Source organism: Sturnus vulgaris, chromosome 15 (assembly GCF_052056855.1).
Source record: "Sturnus vulgaris isolate bStuVul1 chromosome 15, bStuVul1.hap1, whole genome shotgun sequence".
Lineage (NCBI taxonomy): Eukaryota > Metazoa > Chordata > Aves > Passeriformes > Sturnidae > Sturnus > Sturnus vulgaris.
Genome location: NC_142257.1, coordinates 468,466 through 493,467, shown reverse-complemented (window position 1 = coordinate 493,467; position 25,002 = coordinate 468,466). Strand labels below are relative to the sequence as shown.

Sequence of the window (25,002 nt, the reverse complement as noted above, 5' to 3'; positions counted from 1 at the left end):
AGCAGCCAGGTCACCATCAGTGAGAAATCATAAATTACTCATAAATTACTATTTTTACATATATATCTTAGAAACAGTAGGATGTATAATCTTTGCTTAGTCGGTGATGGGTAGGAGGAATAAATCAAATATGTTTAGTTTATTGTTCAGACACTTGGACAAATTCAGGGACGCTGACTATTTTTTCCATGAAGTGAAGTTCATTTTTTTAAAAGCTTTTTTCAATTTAAGGTAGTATTTGGGAGAAAAGTCAATAAACAAGAAGATCTTAGTTTCCTAATTTGTATTAATCCTCAAGCTATTTATTTTGTATTTCTGTAAAAAAAAAAAAAGCAATGGTTTAAAGACATTTTAAGTTTTCAGAAGTTTATTCATCTAAGTTTGTAGCACTAATGCTTAGCTCTGTAGCCTGTAGATAATTAAATTAATTGGGGCTGAATGAATTACAGCCCCTCATGCACTGGAAGCACTGGGGGCTCAGGAAAGCTTTGGCACCCACCAGCCCATGGGAGCTGCTGTGGCACCATTAAAACTTTTTGCATGAAAAAGCCCAAGAATGTTTATTTTCACTTTCTTATTTCAGGTTTTGCCTGCTGGGGACAGATGGCAAGGGGAGCGGGGGGTACCTGACTGTGGGTATGAAATGGAATGAAAAGAAGTCTGACCCTCAGGCAGTACCCAGGAGAGAAAAAATAATGATGAGAACTCAGACATGCAATGTGGCAGAAGGGCTTTGAGCCAGCACAGGTGACACCAGCACAGTCCCTGCCTTTTGTCACACCAGCTCCCACCTGCCAGGGCCACCCCCTCCCCACCAGGCTCTCCAGCCAAGGCTGAGCTGGATGCAGCTGAGCAGCAGCACAGCTCCCTGCACCAACGAGTGCAAGTCTAAGTGTGGCATTCACATCTCACCCTGCCCACACCTGCAAAGGAAGGGGCTCCAGGGGAACTGTTTCTTTTCAAGAGAAGCCAAAGCACCAGAGGAAAATAATTTTATTAAATCTCTGTTTAAAAGAGCAGGGGCAACAACCACGTGAACTCAGGTTGGTTTGGCTGGGCTGGTTTTCTTTACAGAACAAATTCTCCCCTTTGTTTAATCCAGATGCTTCAAACTCCCTCCACGAACCTTCTCACTGCCAGGCACACACCAGTTCAGTGAACCAGGTAAACAATTGTGTCCCCAATGTCCCTTGTGAGGCCATTCTCAGTGACACACACGTGCCTCTGGGCCAGGTCGATGTAGAAGGTGGCTTGGTCCAGGATGGGAGTTTTCCCTGCTTCCTCTTTGCCAAGGACTGGAACACGGCGGGGCCCGAGCACGGGATCATCAAACCTCATCAGCTTCACTTTGGAGAGATCTGCAGAGACAGAGCAGCTGTCAGGCATGGCAGCTGCACACAGAGCCAGCCACAGCAGTGCTGAGCCCTTGGAACTGCCACACCTGCTCCAAGGAAATCCATTCTCATGGCAATCCTGTCACGTTAAGGTTTACAGCAATACAACATGTCCTTCAATGGTTACACAGAGTTACCAACAAAAACGGGGATAAACCACACAGAAACAGCAGCTCCTAATGCCACAGCCCAAGCACTGAACTTGCTTGATCTGGCTCAGGACAGGTCTGAGTAACTGAGCAGTTATTCCTCATTTTCTGAGGAATGGGCTGCAGACTGGGAGGAAGAGGAAGGTGAGAGCTGATTTCGGTGCAATTCCCTATCAAGAGGCAGACCAGGAAGCCTGGGACCCTTCAGCTCAGCCTTCAAGGGCAGCTTCCCAGCCCTGTGCCCAAGAGCACACTGACACCTTCTGGGAAGACAGGGAGCACTCCCTGTTTCATCTCACTCCATTCCCAAGGCTCAGCAGCAGGAGCTGGCAGAACCCACCCCCTGCACACACAGACCATGGCCCTCGTGCTGTCACCCCCTGCACACACAGGCCATGGCTGTCACCCCCTGTGCCCCCCTCAGCAGCTGGCACAGCTGCACTGCTGCTACCTTTGATGCCCCTGTCCATCTTCATCAGGCGCCTGATGATGGTCTCTCTGCTGTCCCCTTGCCTGATGTCCATTTTTGTGGAGAAGTGGCCGTTGGAGGGCTGAGGGTTCACCAGGAACACAGACACGCCAGGCTGGGAGAACAACACACACCTTAAAGGAGAGCCTGTGCATGTGATCCCTCAGCAGAAACGTGAAACTAAACCAAATAAACACCTGCTGTTAATAAACCTTCCAGAGGGATGAAATCCCTTTAGAACCTGGATACCAGCACTGCCCCAACTCTAATATGCAGCCCAAGGTGTAACAAGGGTTTAAGACATATTTAGGGAAATCAACAACATTTTTAGAGTTAGAAACACTCATACATGATAAACATTCATGTCTGATCAAAGGTTTTAAATGGTATATTTAAAAAACCCCAGACAAAAGTAAAGTTTCAAGTTAAGTTTTTTAATTAAGTTTTTAGACTTCCAATATCTGAATTTCTGATTTTACCTCAGTTCTGAATACAGAAAATGGTTTTCCAGGACAGCAGTCTTCTTTGATTTTATCTTCTGCTTCAGATGCAAACTTCACCTCAATGTGATCCAGCTGTCACAGAAAGAATGGGGGAAGAGGGAATAAGCAGGAGTTTAATGGCTTTAGAGGGAAGAGCAGAGGTTACAGCCCCAGCAAACCTGCACTGACAAAGCAACAAAAGCACACCTGAACCCACAAAACCCCGTTTGGAAGGGACCTCTGAGGGTCACCTACTCCCTGTGTGAGGTGCCCAGACCCCACTGTCAGTCTCCAAGGACAGGGACCCCAGAAACCCCCCAGCCCCTCTGGCAGTTCCCAGCAGTGTATCCCTGTTCTGGGAACACACTGCTCCCTCCCCTGTCAGGGGCTCTGAAGATTTACAGATAATTTACAATAAAAGTTGCTGCTCACTCTCAGCTTTGCTCTGACATGGGACAAGCCCAATAAGGCCACACTTGTTTCATACTGCACAGGTTACATGCAGTTCTGTAATATATACAGCTCCTAATTCTTAAAAAACAATTGCTTTTGATTTTGAGTTTTGGTGTTGGTGGTGTTTGGTTTTGTTTGTTTTGGGTTTTTTAACACCAAGTGCCTGAGCTGTCCCCTCACTACCATGCTGCCTATTAAACTAAATTCTGCTCCTCATTTGAGGCAGCACAGCTGCTGCCACACTGGATGCCTTTTCCATAGCACAGCCTTTTCCTGCTCAGAGCCTGCTCCTTGCACAGGGAACATGCCAGGAACGACTGAACAGATCTATATGCATCTGTTTGACAAATGGAAACAAAGTTGATAAAAAATTGTTACTTGACAATGCACACCCAGAAATTACTGTAAAGAGCCTTAGGGAAGGCTGCTGCTCCAGCTCTCCCAATAAATGCCAAGAAGCAGGTGCCAGGTCTGTACCAACCTCCAGGGAATTTGTCAAATAGACAATGTTCTCCATGAGCACTGCACGCTCATCAAACTCCAGTTCAAGATCAAGAACACGAGAACCATTTTTCTCCAAGTTTTCCTGTGGGGGAGGGGGGGAAAAAAGCATTAAAACCCTCTAAAGGCTGCAAGTAAAATGATGCTTCAAAATGGCAAACTATCCACATTAGTCATGAAAAGAATAGGCTTGTAAATCTGAGAGCTCTCTGCTGGCACAACATTAACATTGGAGCAATAATTTTCTTGTAACAGGGCTTCTTCTACAGGGAGCTGGTGACACTGATGGGAGGAGTAAGAGCAATTAGAACACATTTTTAATATAGAATTGAAAAGGTGTTTGACATTCACAGTTATTTAAATCCCTACTTAATGTGCAGGTTGAGAATTCACAAAAATCAGTCAGCATTTCAGTGGTATTTCACAGCAGGAAACTCAGGCTTATGACCCAGTTTAAAAGAAAGGACAAGCCCACAACACCTGGACGTGCTCAGAGAGTTCTCTGCAGGGAAATAATCACCACTTTGTGCGTTAACATAAAAGTAACTTAATTAGTCCAGAAAGCCAGCAGCAACAGTCACAAGAGACACAGTATTAAAGGCACTATAAAAACCACACCATTTTTTTTTTTTTTTTTTCACTAAAACAGAACTTCCTCTTTGGAGTTTAATCTGCCCCTGCCTGGCTCTCACATGCTGAGCCAGCTGTCTCCTTTGAAGCTCTGCTTTGTCAGCCTCAGCATGGTTGTGGTTTCCTGGTTTCCTCATCAGTGTAATGTGAAAGATTCCCTTTTAACGTGGAACTGCTTCCCTTTGTAAATCACAGAGGTGCTCCTACATTTCAGGCCTCCTCTGATGAGAAGGAAGCACAAGCAGAAATGCTCCTTGTGCCCTGGAACTGATGAATAATTGGTTTCAGAGAAAGACACTGCTCAGGGGAGTCCAAGCTCAGATGTTTCCATGGCTCTGTGGGAAATAGGTTGCTGCTCTTTGGAAGTGAAAAGATGGATTTGAGGAAAGTCTCAACTCCTTCCCCACGTGCCCCGGGATCACTCACTGCTGCCAGACCCAAGACACCAAAACAGCAATATTTCAGCCCTAACTCCTAGGACTGAGAGCTTGTCTGACCTTTCCCAGCTGGATCAGTGGATCTAACACATCCCTGCTGTTCTTATAAACTTAGACAGGAAACTCCAGAACTGCTCTCTGCTCCTCTGAAGGCTTTCACCTGGCCTTCTCATAATTCACATGGAGACATTTTTATTATGTAGTTCTTCTAGAGATGTAAACGATGTTTATAATCAAACCCTTGAAGATGCCAAATAAGCAAAGGGCAAGGGGGGGACACTGCATCCACAAAAGCCTTTCCTGTAGCAGAACTGTCCCTCTGCCACTTACCTTAACCATGGCAACAAAAGGCATCACCTTCTTCATGTACTTCTTCAGCTCTGGCAAGGTGTTCAGCTCACTGGCAATCACTTTATTATCTGGCAGCTGACCTCCACTGCCCTAAACAGGGATGAACAAGCATTAAGGAGAACAGCTATCATGAAAAAACTCGCCCTTCAACATCATATACCTTTCCTGCTTTCCCATAAATACCAGCAAGGTTTATCAGCATCACTGATTCCACAGATAGTTTTCTTATCCTTTTGAAACCCAAAGAGCATTTACCACTAATACAGAAGAAAAGCCTATACAATGCCCAAAGGTGAATACCTCCAAGAACAAATTCCACATGAGGAATATTGGTTTATCTCATTGCCTCAAGCTGGAGTAGTCAGGACTCCCAAATCTATCAGCTACAACCCCGGTGTGCTCAAGCTAAGGATGGTTGATCAGGATCCCAAGAGCCACTCTCAGCAGTTTCCCCATGTCAGAAGCATAGATCCTTCTGCTTTCTTAATATATTTCTTCTTATGACTGACTTACTCCATTTCAGCTATTTCTTGTCACACTGCTGAGTGGCATACACTTACTCAAGGACTAGAATAAAGCTATAAGCCCCTTGCAAAGCAAAGCAGCAGTAGTCTGGCAGCCAACCATCCTTCCTCAAAAATATATTAGTATTTAAAAGCTAACCACTTACAAATGGAAGAAACAACAGAGCATAGGCACATTTTTACTCAGACTGTCAAAACCAACGAAATGCAGCTGTCAAATCAATGACAGTCCTTGGGACATTTTCATTAACCATCAAAACTTACAGTTGTAAAAGCATGGAGAAAATGACCTATTGGAATAATTTGGTAACAAGGTACATCTTACAAACTTTCTACAGATGGAAAAGCAGCAGGGGAGCACTGGAGGAGGGGAGGAGCACCTGGAAGTGCCTGCGCAGCACGGACAGCGTGGTGTGCTGCCAGGGGGGGTAGCTCTTCGCCACGTAGATGGTGCAGTGAGAAGGCTTCTGGGGAGGCTCTTTGGTACTTTTCTGAGGAAAGAAAGCAAATGAGGAAGGAGTCCCCAGGCAAGAGAGAATTCTCACTCACTCTTGCACACACACACAGCCCCTCACCTTGCCCTTCACGGGAGCCATGTGGCTCTTGAGGCGCAGGCGCAGCTCGTGAGCCGCTTCCATCAGGTACTGGGAGGAGCGGATCAACACCTCGTCCACGGGCCCTGCTGCTGGCCACGACGCCCTCATGATGGAGTCAGCCTTTGGGCAGAGCAGGACAGCAATGCACTGAGCTGGTGGGTTTTCAATTGTTACAGCTTGATTGGAAAACAGAGTTCAGGCAGCTTGGAGCTCAGTGAGCACCCACCCGTAACACCCTAAATGAGGGGCACACAGCCAACAAGCACTTGTGGGCAAGTGTGTGCAGGACTGTACACACAACCACAACTGCCACATAGCTAGGGAATGCCAGCTACAAGCAGACGGCTTAAAAACACCAAAACTAAGCTTTACACAGAAGTGTAAGACTGTTGTGTTGTTTCACTTAATTTCAGATCACGTCTTTGTAAGCAGACAATGCTAGTGACTGCTACTAATGCTGCACACACCATCACAGCAACAGGCCAGCTCCCTGCAGTCACTGTCCCAGGGACAAGGAGCCACTACGACTCCTTGGATTCTGACACAGATTTTCTACTTGTACATGAGTAATAACTGACATGGATGTTACTGAAATAAATTAAAGCTCAGATCTGAATCAATGCCAGAACTGAAATGTCAGTACCTTTCCCAGCAGGGACCAGATGTGCTCACACAGGTGGGGGCAGATGGGGGCCAGCAGCAGAGTCTGCACCTCGATGAACTGGAACACCAGGTCCCTGTGCATGCCCTCGATGGCCAGCTCCCTGTACTTGTCCTTTGCTGCCTGGAACAACAGCACAGCCATCAGCCCTGTGCTGCCAGGGACAGACACCCAAAGCCACAAACACACCCCTGTGGGCTCCACCAACAGCACAGCCATCAGCCCTGTGCTGCCAGGGACAGACACCCAGAGTCACACACACACACACCCCCCTGTGGGCTCCAACACGCCTTCACAACGTGAGCAGTTTGTCATAATCCATTACTGAGTTCTAAGAACTGTATTTTCCTGAAGCACCCACGTGTGAATCTGCCAGTTGGCCACTGGATTTTTGCATTTATGTGGTACTTTAAAAAACTGTTTATTGGCACAAACATAAAAGACAAAAACATCCAGAGCTGTGCATCAGGTGCTGTCATCCCAAATAACTTACATACAGATACTAATAAGGACTAAGAAAAAGGCAATGAATATGATCTATCATTACACATAATTCAGCCTATTTAGCCCTGCTCCTGAGTATCTCAAAGCAGCCACATGAAGGAGTGTGTGCAATTCATTAAATGCTGCAGCATGGCTCTGCAGACACTCTGGAGACATGGTTTATGGAGGATATCAAAAAGCACTATGCTTCCAAACAATTTTGTTGATGCATTATCTGGATTTCTCATGAAGAGTCTTTATCACAAAAGATATAAAGAAAGGCAACACTCTTTTAAATAGTGTCTTTTTTTAAGCAGCTTCTTGCTCATATTAGATATCAGGACTATTTGCAGAATTGCATTTGCTTTCCTCTGGACCTGTGTAAACTGACACAAGCAGACCTTCTACTATTCCACATTTATTCCCTTGAAGTCCTCTTGTTTCTTGGCATAATTCTGATTCCAATTCAGCTGTATAATTAAGGATCAGAGACCTTAAGGATCAAAAGAAATCCACAAAGTAACAAATACCAGGTGTCACTCTCTTACACCTCCTACCTGAAACTCAAAGAAGCCAGTTTTCAGAGCTTCCTTAAACATCATCTTCTCATAATTTTGGTCTGTCTTCATTATGCCTGCATTCATCTCACTGGGGAGGGAAGTGACAACATCAATACCACACAGTCTGCCCCACGTAATGGTAACACTGTAAACCTGTCATCAATGCAGCCAAACCCCATAACCTACCCTGAATGAGCTCTGTTTTATGGAATTCATTACTTTTTAGAAAAAAATAACTACAGGATTCCTCCTTGCAAGGAAGAAGCTGTCCCAAACTGTAATATTAACCTTCGTGGCATACCTGGCAAAGACTCTGTCATTGAAGGTGCTGGCTGGGCCACTCCTCAGGCTGTCTCTGTTTGCAATCATCTCCTTCACCCACTCCACCCACGTGTAGAGACGAAGAATACCAGCATCTGCCATGGCTTCCACAAAGTTGGCATCTTCAACAGTGTCTCCAGCATCAGCCAGGGCCAAACGCATGCCTGGAGGAAAGGGGATCAGCTGCCATGGCTGGGAGATATCCCTGGAATATCCCTGGGAATATCCCTGGGGATCAGCTGCCATGGCTGGGAGATATCCCTGGGAATATCCCTGGGGATCAGCTGCCATGGCTGGGAGATATCCCTGGAATATCCCTGGGAATATCCCTGGGGATCAGCTGCCATGGCTGGGAGATATCCATGGAATATCCCTGGGGATCAGCTGCCATGGCTGGGAGATATCCCTGGGAATATCCCTGGGGATCAGCTGCCATGCTGGGTGCCACGAGCTGGCCAATCTCCATGGAGTGCCATGCCTGCTCACCCATGGCAGCTCACTTCAGCTGGAGGTAACAAATGCAAAGCCAGGTCACAAACTGCCTGGCCAGCCAGAGATGCCTCCAGGGAGACACCTCCCCTGGCAGGGGAACACTGCCCTCTCTGGGAAGGGACCAGACAGGAGAGCAGCACAGCCACTGCCCAAAACACAGGAGCATGGAAGGAGCATGGCACACATGGACACACAGGGCACAGACATGGACACAGCCCCTGTGCACCAGCACGGTGTCCTGGGTTCTGATCTCTTTGGGAATGCAGAAACATCCAGCAGGCTGCTCTGCTCCTGCAGGGCTCAGCCCCAGCAGCAGCTCCTGGCTGAACCAGCTGTGCTAACACACATCCCAACCTTTTCAACAACAACAGGTGGTGAGTGGCAGATTCATTGCCATTCAATACTCCAATAAAACTCCTTTGAGAGCAGAACACTCATTTGAGTGGTTTTGGCACCACTGACAATCAGATGCAGGTCAGAACACACTCACCATCTGCAGAAAACTTGTCAACAGCTTGAGTGAGGGTGAGGAAGTTGCCTGTCGATTTAGACATCTGAAAGAAAGATAAGAGTGTTTGTTTTCTCACACATCCCCTGTGTTGGTGGATAAGCAAGACAGACCCAACAAGGGTTTGGGCAAACAATTTTCTCATGAATCACAGCAAAAAAGCTCTTTGGTAAATCTGAATGAGGTCTCACAGCAAAAGCACGCTGAACTCTGCATGCACTCAGCAACAAAATACAATCCCAGAAATTCCCTAAATTCAACTTAAATACTACTTTACAACTGGCAGTTTCAGATCACCTGGTACTGATTTTTCAAGAAAGACTCCACTAGGGTTTGTTTAAGGGTTTTTCATTTATATCAGTTTCCAAGGCCTAATTCCTGGGTTCAGGCACTTTTAATTCAATTCAGTGTCAGAACCTGCACATATTAGCAAGCTACTGGCACAAACTTTTTCCTCTCACTGCACCTACTCCAATGCTCTAAAAAGCTAAATTTTAGTTACATTAATATTCTATATTACCCTGAAACTTCACAGAAATGCACTGAACTCCTCACTAAATTGGTGAGACTACACAAGAGCTGAGTTAAGAGAAAATGATACATAGACTCACAGGCAAGGCAGGTCTTTACCTCCAAGGAATGAAAAGCTGGAGGGCACTAATGAAGAAATGTCACTCTTTCCCCTGCATCCCAAGAAGTTTCCAGTCTGGCTAGCAAATGCAAATTTTGACAACACAAAAGCCATGTCACACAAAACCTCACCCTACCTTTTCAGAATTGAGGAGCAGATGTCCATTGGCTCTCACAGCTACTGGCCACTTTTCTCTGTTTGGAGACAAGATACAATCCTTTTGGCCAAGTAAATACATTTTCTCTTTTTATAAAAAGGAACAAACATTTTATGGTTTTATTTTATGTTTGTTTGAGATGAACACCTAAGTGGAATCTTCAAAAAAAATACCTAAGGATTGTCTTAAATACATTAAGGAGTGCCTCTGAAGATGAAAAGAGCTACTGTATGAAGGCTAAGGATTATCACTGCTGAAATGCAAGGTAGGGAGCAGTGCACCTGCAATTGCACTTCATTTATGTCACCTTCCTCTACCCAGATATTTTTAATTTAAAGGCCAGTGATTGGCCCAGCCCAAGAGCACACAGCAGTGCTGGGTCCACATCTCTGCCCATGAAGGAAGGAGATATTAAATTACCCACAATCATCTTTACTATACATGAGAAACCCACTTTTCCCATATACAGCTTGACACAACCCCTAAAGCAAAGTTCAAGGGAATGCAAACAGTATCTTCACCATAAAAGCATCATGCAATGGGCAAAGATTCTCAACCAGTCCTGCACAGCCCATGAGAGTGTACATGGCTCTTTTAACCATCCTTGAGAAGGAATTGAGGAGACTTAATAACAAAGTCACATAAATTCCAGTACAGGACTACAACTCAACACTGGGAAATCCACAGGAGACAATGCAGAAAAAGCAGGGGAAGTAATGGTAAAAACCCCTTCCATTTCAATAACTTCTATTACAGATAACTGTATCAAAGCTGCAACATGAGAGAATACATTTTCAACACAATTCTGAATGCTGTGCAGTCCAAAGGCCATTAGCAAATGTAACAGAACTGCAAACTCTGCAGCTTTACCTGCATCAACCCCAGCTCACCTCTGCTCTGACCACATGGCCACGTGATTGTAGAGGTAGTAGGACAGGTGATTTGGAACAAGATCCTTGCCAGAAACTCTGAGATCCACAGGATACCAAAATTCAAACTCCTCCTTCAGCTTATCCAACTTTTCTTTTGGAATCTCAGTTTTAGGGAATGGAGCTGTCTTGAAGAAGATGTAATCCCAAACCTCTTTGGTCATTTGATGTGCCCTGCACAGAATCAGCCCCAGGTTACACAGTCAGTAAAAGCTCCTCACACTCCACATGATCAGTAAACATGGACAGAGTACCCAGGGCCTTTGCCTGAGTGAATCCAGTGTCAGAAACAAGTTCAGAACTGCTCAAGCCATGCCCCTTTAAACTGCTCTTTGAGATTTCCCAATACATAAAGAATACAAAACATAAAGACTCCCATAAAGAAAATGTGATTCATAAGTAAAGCATAATCTTGAATATCCTGGAAATCTGATCATTTCTTTTCCAAATGTCACCACCTGTGACCTCAGGTGAACACTGAGAGCCCCTCACTGATGTGTCTCATGGAGCCATTCCTTTTGCATTCCCAGAAGTCAAAGAGCAGGACAGGAGAGAACTGCTGTACAGCTCAAGGCTGCATCCTACATGAAAAATATTTGTGGTCTTTTCCCACTTCAAATGGAATGAACATTTAAAATTAACATTTACTGCAAGACACATCTTACCAATTACCAGAGGTAGAATCCACAATTTTGAAGGAAAATAGTGATGAGATGCATCTGATACCCACAGCTCTGTGGCCACTGGGCTGCATTAACACATATCCCTCTTGTTCCTACAGAAATTTTTATTCCTGGCCTCAGAACTTCAGCAGAGTGCACCAGATACTGCATGCATTCCAAATTAAATACTTTAAAGGCAAAGTTTGTGCTATGTGTTAGCTCCTGCTAAGGGCTTCTGACCTGTGCTATGCAGAAAGGAAAAGCATTCTGGACCCCAAATACTTCCAGTACACATTAAAAAACACCTCAGATGATGGTCTGGACTAGCAGCCCAGAATAAATCCTACAGGCACAGCTTTGCTGGTCTGGTTCTGGCAGTTCTTGTTCTATGCTTTCAACTCCTGTGCTGTGACTGGGCTTGTGTTTGGTGCCAAATCCACTGGAAGTGAAGGAGACTGAAAGGATGGGCCATAAACCCCCTTTTCCTTCACACCACAGAGCAAGTATCAGTAAAAAGCTTTTTCCAAGGCTGCTAGATGTTATCTACTTGCATAGGAGAGCACTCTAATTGTACTTGTTTAATTACATCACATCTGTAATTCAGGGCCCAGGCTGCTCACTTCAAAGCTTGTTTCTAGACACGACCAGCTCGTGTGTAGCTGCTCTGTAATTACTGAGCTTTGAGCCCAAATGACAGCCTTGCCTGGTCTCAGAGGTATTTCTGGCTGTAAGAATCAGAATCTTCACTTTGGAAATGGTTTTCAGATTAGTTATAGCATCAAGTAAGAAAAATTTCCATTCCAATATGTAAACTACTCCAGAAATTAGTCCATAAAGCACACAGAACCAGAGCAGATGATTCAATGCACAATCTGAAGTGGTTTTCTACTCCAGACTGAGCAGTGCTCATCTCCCTGATCCCTATCACCACAAAAGTCACTGCAGCCAAGAGGTCACATTCCTCCTCCCCCTTGCTCTGAAGGCTTCCACAGACAAGCTGTGGGTAACAGATGGTCCTGAGCTTCCAGGAGTGTGACAGTGACAAAAACCAAGAGCTAAATCCTCTTCCCTCAGTACACTGGAGATACAATTTATTGTGGTGCACAGCAGTCTCAGCAAGCAGACACCTAAGCAGGCACTGAAACCAATCACACAACAACCTGCCAAGGCTCACTTCAAGGCAAGTCAAACAAGTATTGAAAAAGGTGATTTAGTCTCCACACAGCTCTTTCAGAGATGCTTTCAGAAGCATTTTTCTACTCTCTCTCCTTTTCTCACTACCTATCTCACTCCTCTCTTTCCTTATTACCCCTCTGCAGACCTGTTCTAACACAGCTCTTGGTAGGTTAAGTTTCACAAAGATGCTTTTTACACACAAAAGCAAAGACCCAGCCTCCTTGGAAAGTGTTTCTGCAGAGCAATTCAGGAGACAAGCACACCCAATTAAACAAGAGAACTTAAAGGTTCCCTGTCCTTACCTGATGCCCAGAGGAGATTCTCCTTGGCCCCTCAGGTTCCCTCCCTGCAGCAGGTGAGCCACGGTGTAGTAGGCCATGTAGATGGTGGAGTCAGACAGAGACTCTATGAGCCACTGCTCATCCCAAGGCAAGCGGGTCCCTGCGTGGGAAGGCTGTGTCAGCACCACCACACCCCCCTACCCACACAGCAGCAGCTCCTCACCCTCAGTGCAACACAAACACACACATCAGGACTCATGCTGATGCTTTTAAAAATATTTGGTTTAAAAATTAAATCATGCATTTGAAAGTTTTACTCAAGAGCAAACAGTTGCAGATTTTCATTCTGTTTCCTGACACGGCTCAGCTCAAGAACATCTGCTGTGGGTTATAGTGCACTTCCAGCTGCTGTCCCATGTCAGGCTACACAAGATGAAGGCTAATCAGAATTCGAGGAGAAAACCCAAGAAATGGTGCAAGTTCCCTCTTCTGAGGTCCCTTCCAAATCAATGCCCAGACAAAAAGCTACCAAGATGCTGCACAGATTACCTGTAGCAGTGCAAATATTACCAGCCCCAAGTACATCCAACAAAGCACACCCTCTGGGATGCTGGGCCAAGGAACAAGTTGGACAATGCTGTTCCCACACTCCCCTGTACCACTGAGGATGTTGTAGAGCACTTGAGCCTTCCAAAAGAAACGAGGAGCACCATCCTTACAAAGCACCAAGTGAGAAAGGAATGCTTTGCCTACCCAAGCCATACGTCCTGGAGCACGCATGCTCTTGTAGCCAACCTAAGGTAGCTTCAAAATTTCTCCTCGTCTCTTCACAGAACCTGTAAGAAAGAAGCTCTCGCTGCTTTCAGCCCTCTCAGGCCCCACCAAGAGCAGCAGAGTCACTCTCCTCTACAGCCACGTTCATAACTCACGTCTCCAGGCGTTGCAAGCACTCTGACGCCTGTTTCTTCCAGCTCACTTCACCATAATCCAAGTACCTACAGTCAGCAGAGGTTTGTTGTAATAAAGCCATCGAGAAGGAGTGTGCAACTGGAGAAACTCTCTAACTCCAGCTTTGTTTCACTTACCACTGGTCACAAAGGGCCACGACACACTCATCAGCAGATCTCGACATGACTTGTTTCTCAGGTTCCATATAAACCATGGCTTCCCCCTAAGAGTTGGAAGGGCAATGAAAGCTGGCATTTAAGTACTGAGAAAAGTATTGAAAACCCTGACAACTTACTCCATTCTGATTTGCATAGAGCATGGCAGCTCAGCCCTGGGAAAAGGACAAAAGCCACAGCTCAGAAGCAGCTCTGTGCTCTCACATACCTTATCCAACATCATCTTCTGAATGCGTTTCTTCACATCTTGAACTTTTTGTCCTTTGAATTCACCCACCAACATCACCTGTTAAAGATGGGTCACAGGAGTTAATTTTTTTCAAAATTTAGCAAGAAATAGGTGCCATAGGTGTTCAAATCAACATAAGGAAGTAGCAGATACTGCAGTATTTGACATGCTAAAAAAATAAGAGTAGAGGTGTTGGTTTTTTTCATTGTGTGTAGTCATCTTTACCCAAAAACAGTTTGCACATATGTCAGCATTCACATAGATGACATATTGCAAAGAGTCAGAAATAAAAACTATTGCTTACTTACAAAAGAACAGCTGAGAAATACACATGGTGAGCTACTGAGGTAAAGACAGGAGAAGAAAAACACCAAATCAAACACCAAAACCAACCTAAAAACAAAACAAAAAAACCTCCAAACAGTAACACCTTGCTCATTTTGTATCAGTTTCCCTACCTGTACTTGCAACAAAATGGATCAGCTCCCCAGGTGATCACTTGTTTAGAAACCAGGTTACAAAGCCCAGAGAACAAAGCCCTGTATGAGTGGAAACTTTCTCCAATTCTACATCACTCCTCCAACTGCAGAACCCTGCTGCAGGAAGAGCCTAAATGAACAGTCCTTCGGGACATTTTTTGAGAAAAAAGGACAGGGTCCCTCTTTCTTGAGATTTAAAAATAAAAAAAAAAAAAAAAAATTCTTTACCTGTCTTTTTTTTCCCCTAGTTAAACTCACCAAGAAACCAGTTACCAAGGTGTTGTGTTACTTACTCCCTCATAGAATCCTTTCAGGTACACTCTCTCCTTGGCCTCTGCAAGCTTCTCTCTGTCATTCTGGCTCTGGATTTTGAGCTCATCACAGATAAACGGAGCACAAAGGCTGCCAAAGTCTGGGATTTCAATGATGGGCACCTGAGAGTTAACAAAGGGTGGTCAAGCCCCTCCTGCACCCCACAGCTCACCCTGTACACACATGGTGACATCTAACACTTCTTTTGCATTGAACAGACACCCTCCTAATCCAGCCATGAGGGCACTAAGCTTTAATCAACCAACAGGTTATCAGTAGAATGATGCACTCCATTTCCTAAAACAATAATTCCCACAAAAATTGATACTTCCCTTTCTCTCTGAACTACAGCATAGAATAACAAATCTTGGTTGCAACCCTTAACAGACCAAATGTTGTGACTGCAGGAAAATATGAAAACTTTTAAGTTTTTCAGCTGTGTCAGCTGAGAAGGACTTTAAACAGAAAGCCTGGAAGAGGAAGCCCAGCTCCTGGCTCGTTTCTCATCAGAGCAGAACATCCTGTGTGCTGCTCTGGCCAGGCTGGGTGCACTCACCGGCTCGAAGGGCAGGACCATTTCATCTCTGATGCCATACTTCACCCTCAGAGCCTTCAAAGTTGGAAGAAAAAAAAAAAAAAAGGCAGTAGATTGAAGTATTCTAGATTTAAAGGTTTTTATCCATTCACAGTGTCTTTTTTGTACAAAATGTTTTATTACAGATCAGACAAAGCCACTTCCCTGCCTTCTCACAATTTCTGACACGTAGGCTCAATCCACATCTCATTTCCAGGTGATTTTTGCTATAATCATCCACATTTTTTAAAAGGGCAAAAACTGATATTGCTCTACTCTGAAATGAATGGACAAAAATTCAGTAGCCAAAGATAGCTGTTCAAATGCTGATGTACTCCTGCAGTTAGTAACCACCACTTTCAGTCTCATTTAAAATTCATAGAAAACCTTAATCTCATGTTTGGAAGTAATTTCCACAACAGGAATTCATTTCTGTTTAACTGGTGCTGTTCTCTACCTTAACATGCAGCACAAGTTACATGATTCTCATCAAAAACTCAGACCTGAAGTATGAAAAAAAAAAATCTGTCCTAGCCCACTTGGTTTAAACTTCATTTATTTTTAACTGCTTTGATTTCAAGTTAGAGATGGCAAAATGCCAATCCAAGTGAGTTTTATTTTACCCACTGGATATTCACTTTTGACCCTCTTCCCCAGGGAAAGGAAACAGCAACAATTCAGTTAACAGACTGACCTGCTTCTTTTTCAAATCTCTCAGGGCTGCAAAGTCATCTGGAGAGTCAGAGGGAACACTTGTCACCACTCCAGTTCCTTGGCAAAGACAAACAGATGGAAGGATTAGTCCCCACGTGCTGAGTGCCAGGGCCCATCCAGCAGGCTCTGCTGCAGAATTACCTTTATCCTCCTTGATGGTGAGCATGGGCAGGGCGTAGATGACCTTGTAGGTGCTGAGGGGTGCTGAAAGTGCAGCACCCAGAATCTCCTGAGCACGACAAAGGAACAGCATTACAGCAAATCAGAGCCTTGCAGCCTACTAGAGTAAGCTCTCCTGGCTGATAGTCCTCAAATTTTCTGTAAATTTTCCTGACACACTACAAACTAATTAAATACATTTCTATATACAGACAAACAAGGAGGAAGTACATATGAAAACGTGGTACTGTTAGAGACAGGATACTGGTTATTTATTGGTAGAAAAGTCAAATACCAAATACCAAGAAACTTAAACTCCTAGGATGTGGAATTGGGAAAGCATAGGAAGCAGAAGGACACTTTGCTTCCAAGTATCTGAAGCACAACAGCATGGAGGCAGAAATGGCTTATGAAGCCAGTGTCAAAAGTGACATTAAACAAAAAGTATATTGTCAAGATATTCACACACTGACAGCAGGCAGTGGAGATGTGGCAGCTGTCTTCTACCTCGCTAATTTGCTTGAATTCACATCATATCTACTAGCAAAGGAAAAAAACCCTGTTATTTTCTATTTCTTTCTTCAAAGCAAGATTGAGAAAGATGGTGCCAAGCTGTAGTGAATGGAGATCAAGGGCTGCAAACAGCTGAAGGTGTTTTGTATCAGGATGAATAAACACTTGCACACAAGTTAATGAGAGCAAAGCCCAAAACCACTGACATTCACTACTCAGCTAAGACAGCTTCATTCACACAGATGTACTGGGAATGTCAGTAGCAACAAAAGCCTTTTCCACACAATCCCTTCTAGCCATTACTTTTTCCCCTCCCTTTCCATTCACTCTTCCCTGCAAGCAGAAAAGTGTTACCTAACACTATCCTTCACCACACCACGCTGAGGAACAGGAATGCATCTGTCCCCAGCTAAGTGCACCAGGTAATCCTCCCTGCAGCAGCTCTGGCTTGGCTGCCAAGGAAGCTGCCTGCATTGCTTGTCACTAAAGATTCCAGCCACTCCAAACTTTCTGTAACTCCTCCTGTATTTTCTTTACAGCTCAAGCTCCACCATCAGGTTCCTAAGTGCTGGCCCAGAGGTGCAGCCGAGCCTGAGCAGCACACTCGGGGTGCTCACCTCTCCCATCAGCTCCTTGACCACGGGCACGACGCCGTTGTCCCTGGTGAAGCCCTGGTAGGACATGTTCCTGGCAGCACGCTGTGTGCAGATGAAGATGTCCCCAGTGCCAGTCTCAAAGCCGATGTATTTCATGTCCGGGCGCAGCCAGCAGTTGGTCTGCCCAAACATGGTCTCTGGCCTGAGCGTGGCAGCCACCAGGAAGATGTTCTTCCCTCTCAAACCACTGGGGGGAAAACGTATTGGATGAGTCACCAAAATAAAATCATTCTGATCATACAGAACACACTTTTAAACTAACATCAACTTTCAAGCAATGCTCCCTAAGAGACAAAAGTGGGTCATTCACTCGTGGGTTTTCCATTTTCTTTTCTTTTTTCAAATTCCATCTTGAGTTCCACACAGACACAGTGAATAGAGCATCTCAAAATTCTGACCAGGTCTTTGAAGTGATGGAAATAACCAGGTGAAATTAAATTTTGCATTAGGCAAAAGAGACTGTTTAATTCAATGGTCAGTTCTGGCCAGGAGACAGAGCCCACCTGCCACTAAAAAATCAAGACCTACCTCAATTTTGCAGGGTAAGGATCCAACACCTTCATTTTTATCAGTGTGTATTCTTGAGGCCCAACACCCTACAATTCCCACAAACAATGCAACAATCAATAAATGAAACTCACTTGAGCAAGAAAGAAAATAAATCCTATTCTGTAGGAACCTAATCCAAACACTATTTAAGGTACTGATGCTTTCCTCAGAATAAATCCTATTTCCACTCATATGAAAAAACCCCTGTTCAGTAAAATGCAGACTGCAGAGAGGTTATACTGTGTTTCTACAGCCAAAAACTTACCTGTCACAGACACTGTCTCAGCAACATCCAAGTTAACAACAATTTCTTTATTTAGTTTCAACAGACACCAACACAATGGAGTGATGCTGCTGGCATAGATTGCCAAACAATGACAGAAACCAGCTCCAATGGAAAATACTATCCATAGCTCCAGACAAATCTGCTCAAGATTCATTCAATTTTCACATGCACTGACAGCTGAGAGACAGTGACTCTGCACACCCAAACTATGTTTTGCTCCAAGATGCAATTTACTTTCCACTCAGTATTTAAGACCATAAGCAATGCATTAAAGTGTCAAGTAAAAGTATTACCTCTCCTGTTTGCCTGTCATGATCCATGCAAGGCTGTCCATCTTTAGGGGAATAAATTGTGTACCTAGAAAAAAAGTGTATTTTCATTTAGCAGTGAGTAAAATAGTGTATAAAGCAAGGAGGAAAAAAAACCTAGCTCTCTGGGAAAAAAAGACCTCTTAAGAGTATTTTCAAATCTTGTGTGGATCTGTATCCATCAGTGTCAATGTTCAGTTTTCACAAGAGCTTTCAGAATTGACCCTTTTTTGTTTGGAGTTGGCACTCATGGAAGAACTAAACCCAGAAAACAAATCTCACAGGTTTTGATGGCACAACAATTACACTTCACCCCGTCAGGCAGAGCACCAGCAGTGGAAGATTCTGGTTCCATGTGAGTTAAAAGCACACTCTAGAGATGTGTCACAGGGCTCTGTCTTTGGTACAGCTGAGCTTATCCACAAAAGCCCAGAGCTGAGTGGCAGCTTACCGTTTGCCAAACTTAATCTTATTTCTTTCCTTCAGTGTAAGGAACTGCCACCGCACAAAGGAGTCGTAGTAGGGATTGACATTGGTTGTAATGAAGGAACGCCTCCAGTCCACCTGGAAATGGGCAGAGGCCCCAGTAAGTAAACACAACCAAGAAATCAAAGGAATCTCCCAATACCATAACTATTACTTGAAAAATAAAAGAGCTTTCTCTCCAAAAAGACAATGCAAGTACATATCCCATCAAGGGTGTAAGCTTAACCACACATCTGTGCCTGCTCTCTCACAGCACAGATAGCCAAGACTCGAGGTCCTTCCCCTGACTGAGAAATCCTGGGGTTTTGTAGTAGTTTTAACCAACCATTCAAGCTGAATTTCAGCTCTGCCTTGTTTCATCATCTTTATTTCTCTTCATTTTCAAAAATCTGTTGTTAGCAGGACTAGTACTTTTAGGAAGAATGTGATGTTAAATAGAATTACTGTCAATTCTGACTACAGACAAGTTATCTCACATGGGTACCATAGGTCATAACATCTTTACTGGACTCATTTCCAGCTGTGATCACTGTACAGGGTACAAGCTCTATATAAGAAAGCACTTAATTATCACCCAAGACCATTAAAACACCAAATGACTAATTCCATAACTATCAGAAACATTCCTGGAATTATGCTGATATTACACAGAAAATCTCAAGGAGAAGCAGCACATTCAAACACAGTAACAATACAATGGCTGCCTGGATAACTGAGGTTAGGAGCACCAGAATCACCTTCAATCCCATGCTCTTCAGATCCTGAATAGCAAGGGGAGGGAAATAATCCAGCCAGTGCTCAGCTTCAGAAAAACTGACCACTTCTTCATCAGACAGACCCAAAGACTTCATGATCCCCCACTGGTATTTGGAAGAGCCAGTCTTGGCAGCAGCCTTGCTCTGAAAGAACAATTGGGATTAGGAAGAAGCCCACAGTCCTGTCACAACAGCATTTGCCTCTGTTAATGTTATGGTTGCTGATTCCAGATACACAAGTTAATACAAATATTCTCACATCCCCCTCTAACAGTGAGGGCAATTGATTAGAGTTCCATTCTACAGCCTGTATTCACAGTTTCCATTCTGCCATACCTTGTATTCACTGCTCATTCCCTAACCCTCCTCTTCCCAACTGTTCCATGCTGATGTCCAGAACCTGCAGAGGTTCTGCCACAACAACCTGGCAAGGAATTGCCTGCTGTCAAGGCCCTGCTCAAACCCATGGGTTTTTGCACCACAGAAAGGTGGATAGCCCTGCACCCTGTACCAGAAACCTTTGCTCATGGTACTCTTCCCAGCTGTTGTCTCTTGAGAATCTCCTGTCTCTCCCCAGCAGTGACCCAGACAAGGTCACACCTTCTGTCCTGCAGAGCAGCCAGAACCCCAAACCCAGCAGTTCTGGTGGGACAATCTCTTGACCATATATAAACATACAGAGCATCTCTAAACTTCTCCTAGGCTTGATTCTTTGCCTTGCTTTGGGACACTCCCAAAATGCTAAATCTCATTTAAATCACTGCTAAGTGAAAATAGTTTGGATGGTTTTACTGAGCTTATCTAGACAGAACTGGCTAGATACCAACTTAAAAAACAATAACCAGAAGAGCAGGAATACACATCCTCTACCTCTGAGAAAGCAGGGCTATTCTCTACAACCAGCTGAGGTTTCTGTGAGCCCAAAGGAGGAAAAGCCTACAATGTGCACATCAAAGTTTTGAAAGCACAGCTCTCAGTCCAGGAAGGCTTAGTTTAAACTTTACCTTTTTGCCTTTTGCTTTGTCTTTGATGATAATTTCTTCTTCTTTTTTACCAGAATTTTCTTCCTCTTCCTCCTCCTCATCAGGAAATTCCGGTGGGCAACCATACAATTCCATTTCTCTTTTCAGCTTATCTGCACAAGCCTGAACAGAGTAATTAAGAGTGTGTCAGCCAGGCTGATAACTGCAATCACAGCCAAGGACTGGGTTTTACTGATAACATTTTGCATTCCATGCTTTAAACTTTTTCTGGACCTTGCATTAACATCCAGGAGATCCAGCCACTTCCAGAACACCTTCCAGGACAGGAAGAGGTTTACTGCAAGGATTTTCTTGCAAAGGAAAACATACAACAGGTAAAATTCAGTTTTCCAGCACTTTATCTTGTGAAGTGATGTTATAGCTCAAGCACAACACATGTTTATTACAAATCCAGGTTCCAAATCACACTGCCTTGGTGAGTTTTTAAATAAACTAAGGTGATATTGGGAATGGACAGTAAGCAAGGCTCCAAGCAGCCTTAGGGATAAAAACCCATTAGAAACAACCCCGAACAAGGGCAAAACTCTCACCTTGATGGGCATCCCCGTGCAGTGCAGCCCGAAGGGAAACAGGCAGCTCTTCCCCTTCAGCCTCTGGTACCCGACTGCAAACTACAGACAGGGAAAACAGAACAGCTGGAACAGCTGGAACAGCCCCAGCTGAGCCAGCAGCTGCTCAAACACAGGGGTGACTCCTCCTCTAACATGCAGCCCCTGGCAGGTGACAGAGCTGGGGAGGAGCTCTGGCAGGAAGCTGGAACACGAGTTTGTTTCCAGGCCTGCCCCTGTGCTGGCTCCACCAGACACCCACGGGTGCAGGGCTGCTGTGGAATCCCACCCCTAGCACCCAAAACCTGCTCCCACACAGGGCACACAGCACAGCAAGCACAAACAAAAGGGACAGGTCTCCTGTGAAGGTTGAGCCATTGAGCAGCATCTCCTAAAAATCTCATTTCAAAGAACAAACAGGGGAAACACCTGCAGCCCCATCTCATCAAATTAAAAATTACATTAATGGAATTTCCCTTCAGCTAGCAATATTCCTACTGAAAATGTGGGGAAAAAAGGAGAGTTTAATAAGTCATTACTAAAGCTACAAAGGAATTGACATGGCATCCTGTTAGCTCAAAACTGAACTACAAAATCAGCATTTGCTCTAGAGCAGTATTTAAAGGTATCAGCAAAGGAGGAGTTTTACCTCACATTTAGACAAGGAAAATGTGTGTCCCAGGTGCAGGCGGCCATTCATGTAGGGGTAAGGAAAGGTAACAAAGTACTTCCCTTTGCTGAGAAGAAAGTCAAATAATTAAAACACATAATTAGCTTTGTAAATGACCATCAGACAATACACGAGCAGAAGAGGTAACTGGTATGTTCAGCTATTATCAGTCCACAGTGAGGTTAAAATATCTCCCCTGCCAGTAACATGAGTCTTTGATTTTAAAGAGCTGATAGACTAACAGGCTTTATCATCTTAAAAAAATAAACACCCAAGAAAAAACCCACAGAGGACTAACACCACACAGAACCATTGAAATAGACATAGCATGTTCCCAAAGGTTATAAATTCTAATCCTGCTTCTGTAAATTAATTACAGCAAAGGATTAAATTCATTTATTTAATCTCCCACTCTGTGAGTTCAGATTTTAAGGGCACACTGCAAGCCATCACTCCCTTCACAGGGATATATCGTTGGAGGAAGTTTCAAGGTCATATTATGGTGTTGGAAACTGAGCTCTCAAAACAGCTAAAAATATATTTACATTTAGGACACTGAATTTCTACCTTTGCACTCTGCTTTACACCTTGTCTCTTCCCCTCACACATTCCCTTGGTCCATTAACATGCAGGAATAAAGGCCAAGTCTTTGTTTGCTTGCAAAATCTACAATTTAAGAACCTGCCACCTGTTACACCACTTCAGTTACTTATCTTGCTTTAGCCTGACTTTCCCACGCACCAAATATTAACCCCATACTGCCAAGGTCACTGCTTTTCCAGTCAGAGACCTTCCCACAGGATTAATGCCATTCCCCCAGGCAGCCTCTGCACAGCTGAGAAGAGTCTGGATCCCACCAATTCCAGAGGAACTGTGCTTCCAAGCATACTATGCATTCCCAGAGGATAAGCAAGTTTCTCGGGGTTTACTGTGGGGCAGAAATAAAAGCAAGAGTCATATGGTCTTCCCCTGTCTGCACCTGTGAAAGGCTCCTCCTTCCACAGCTCTGCTCCAGCCCCTCTGGGGCTGCAGTGGTGGCCAAGGTGGCTCATCTGCTGTCCCCACACCTGGCCTTCCTCCAGTTCTACAGAAGCACCAGAGGCCGGGCTAGAGCCAGGAGCTGGGGTTTGTGTAACACTGCTGTGCTCTGTGAGGCACAGCAGGACCTTCCCTCACACTGAAATCTCCCCGTGCTGAGGGCTCGGGCAGCACTGAGGAACCTCCTCCATGTCAAACAGCACGAGTCACCAAAGAGAAGCTGCTTTTCAGAACAGAGGGTACTGGCACTGCCAGGGAATGAAAAAGCTTCCCTCATCCCACTGGAACCCAGCCACACACGTACTCAGCTGCTTTATGTCATCAGCTACAGAAACATCAACAAGGTGTGAGCAAGTGCCTCCAGCTGAGCCATGAATACTGCTCCCTACAAAGGGGCCACTTTTCCTCCCACCAGATTTTGAATAAAAAGACATTTCAAGCAGTAAAAAACCGAGTACAACGATACCTCCTCTGGTCCTTCCTGTCTGCAGCATTGATCTCAAACACTCGATCATGCTCCCACTTCTGCTGGACCTCTCTTTCAATCTTCTTCAGGAAATCCACTTTTGCTGTTCCTTTGCGCTCCTGTTCAACAGAGAAAGGAACAGAAGTCTGGCTGAACAGGGCAAGAAATAACAGAACTATCACAGACCGACCCTGATCTCCTTGGGCAAGGGCAAGCACTGCTCCAGAGCACTGCAGCAACAGCTCAGAGCAGGTGTGATACTCCAGCCGGTATCCTGAGATCCAGCCCGAGATCCGCAAGGAAAGCGTTAACACCCTTTACCTGGGCAAAGGACTCTACAGTAGCCAAGACACACACACACACACTGGCCACCTTCCAATAAAGAACAAACTCCGAGAGGTCTGAACTGGGGAGGTAGAAGAGGGTATAAATCATAAGTGAAAACACCCACAGAATTTTGGTTTTATTCCACTCTCCATAAACCCATACAATGCATCCTCCTCTTGACGTGTATGAGGCAGACACAGCGCTCCCTGCGCAGGAAGAGGGCTCGGAAACAACTGCAATTGTAGTTCGTGGAGCTCGTCAGGGAAAGAGAGCGATTTTAAGTAAATCAGTGCTCAGTAGCCCTTCCCCTCGTTCTTTTATCACATAACACATAGCAAGTATTGAAGGATCTTATTCTTTCACCATAAAGCACACAGGAATTGTTAAAGGACACACGCATTCTGCACTCGTAAAGGTGGAGGGTTTAGCTTTTCCCCATCGAAACCAAGACAATCCTAAGACCTTTACACCAAGGGGCCGCAGCCGCCGGGTAAAGGCCCCCGCATGCCGCTATGGGACCCTGTGCCCGGACACCGCGACGGTGAAGAGCGACCCAGAGGAGCCGGTGAGAGACCCCCGAGAGCCCCAAAGCCAAAGCCCGGCCCGGCTCCCGCACTCACCGCCATATTGCCGCGCCTGATGGGGCCGCACGGGCCGTGCCAACGCGGCAGCCAGCGGGGGAGCCCAGCCCGCACCAAGGCAGCGCGCGGGGGGACACCGGGCCCTCTTTAGCCTGAAGGGAGGAGGGAGAAGGAAGGCGGGGGGCAGATAGAACGGAGCGATCGCTGCGGCCGCTCGTCCCGGCCGGGGACGGGGAAATGAGCCCGCTGTGCCTGTCCGAGGTGTGCGCCCGCCGGCACGCTGGCCCTTTAAGAGCGCCCCCCCAAGATGTCGCCGCGGGTTCATGTGCTCGCTCTAC

At 45.1% G+C, this 25,002-nt stretch overlaps 1 protein-coding gene across 1 annotated transcript; it reads right to left on the bottom strand.

Annotated features, from left to right (window-relative positions):
- Nucleotides 1-975: 975 nt before the first annotated feature.
- On the bottom strand, nt 976-24,960 carry LARS1 (leucyl-tRNA synthetase 1). Its single transcript, XM_014888302.2, has 32 exons — nt 24,704-24,960; nt 23,757-23,875; nt 22,232-22,319; nt 21,565-21,645; nt 20,996-21,136; nt 19,974-20,135; nt 19,202-19,314; nt 18,736-18,799; nt 18,136-18,203; nt 17,569-17,794; nt 16,421-16,508; nt 16,260-16,336; nt 15,548-15,601; nt 14,973-15,113; nt 14,180-14,257; nt 13,933-14,018; nt 13,777-13,842; nt 13,601-13,683; nt 12,869-13,007; nt 10,690-10,902; nt 9,779-9,836; nt 8,994-9,057; nt 7,992-8,175; nt 7,688-7,778; nt 6,630-6,770; nt 5,966-6,106; nt 5,771-5,881; nt 4,846-4,956; nt 3,429-3,533; nt 2,492-2,587; nt 1,995-2,127; nt 976-1,358 (listed from the first exon to the last, which is right to left on the bottom strand). The coding sequence occupies exons 1-32, from the start codon at nt 24,707-24,709 to the stop codon at nt 1,153-1,155; spliced, it is 3,534 nt and encodes a 1,177-aa protein (XP_014743788.2). The 5' UTR covers nt 24,710-24,960; the 3' UTR covers nt 976-1,152.
- Nucleotides 24,961-25,002: the final 42 nt, after the last annotated feature.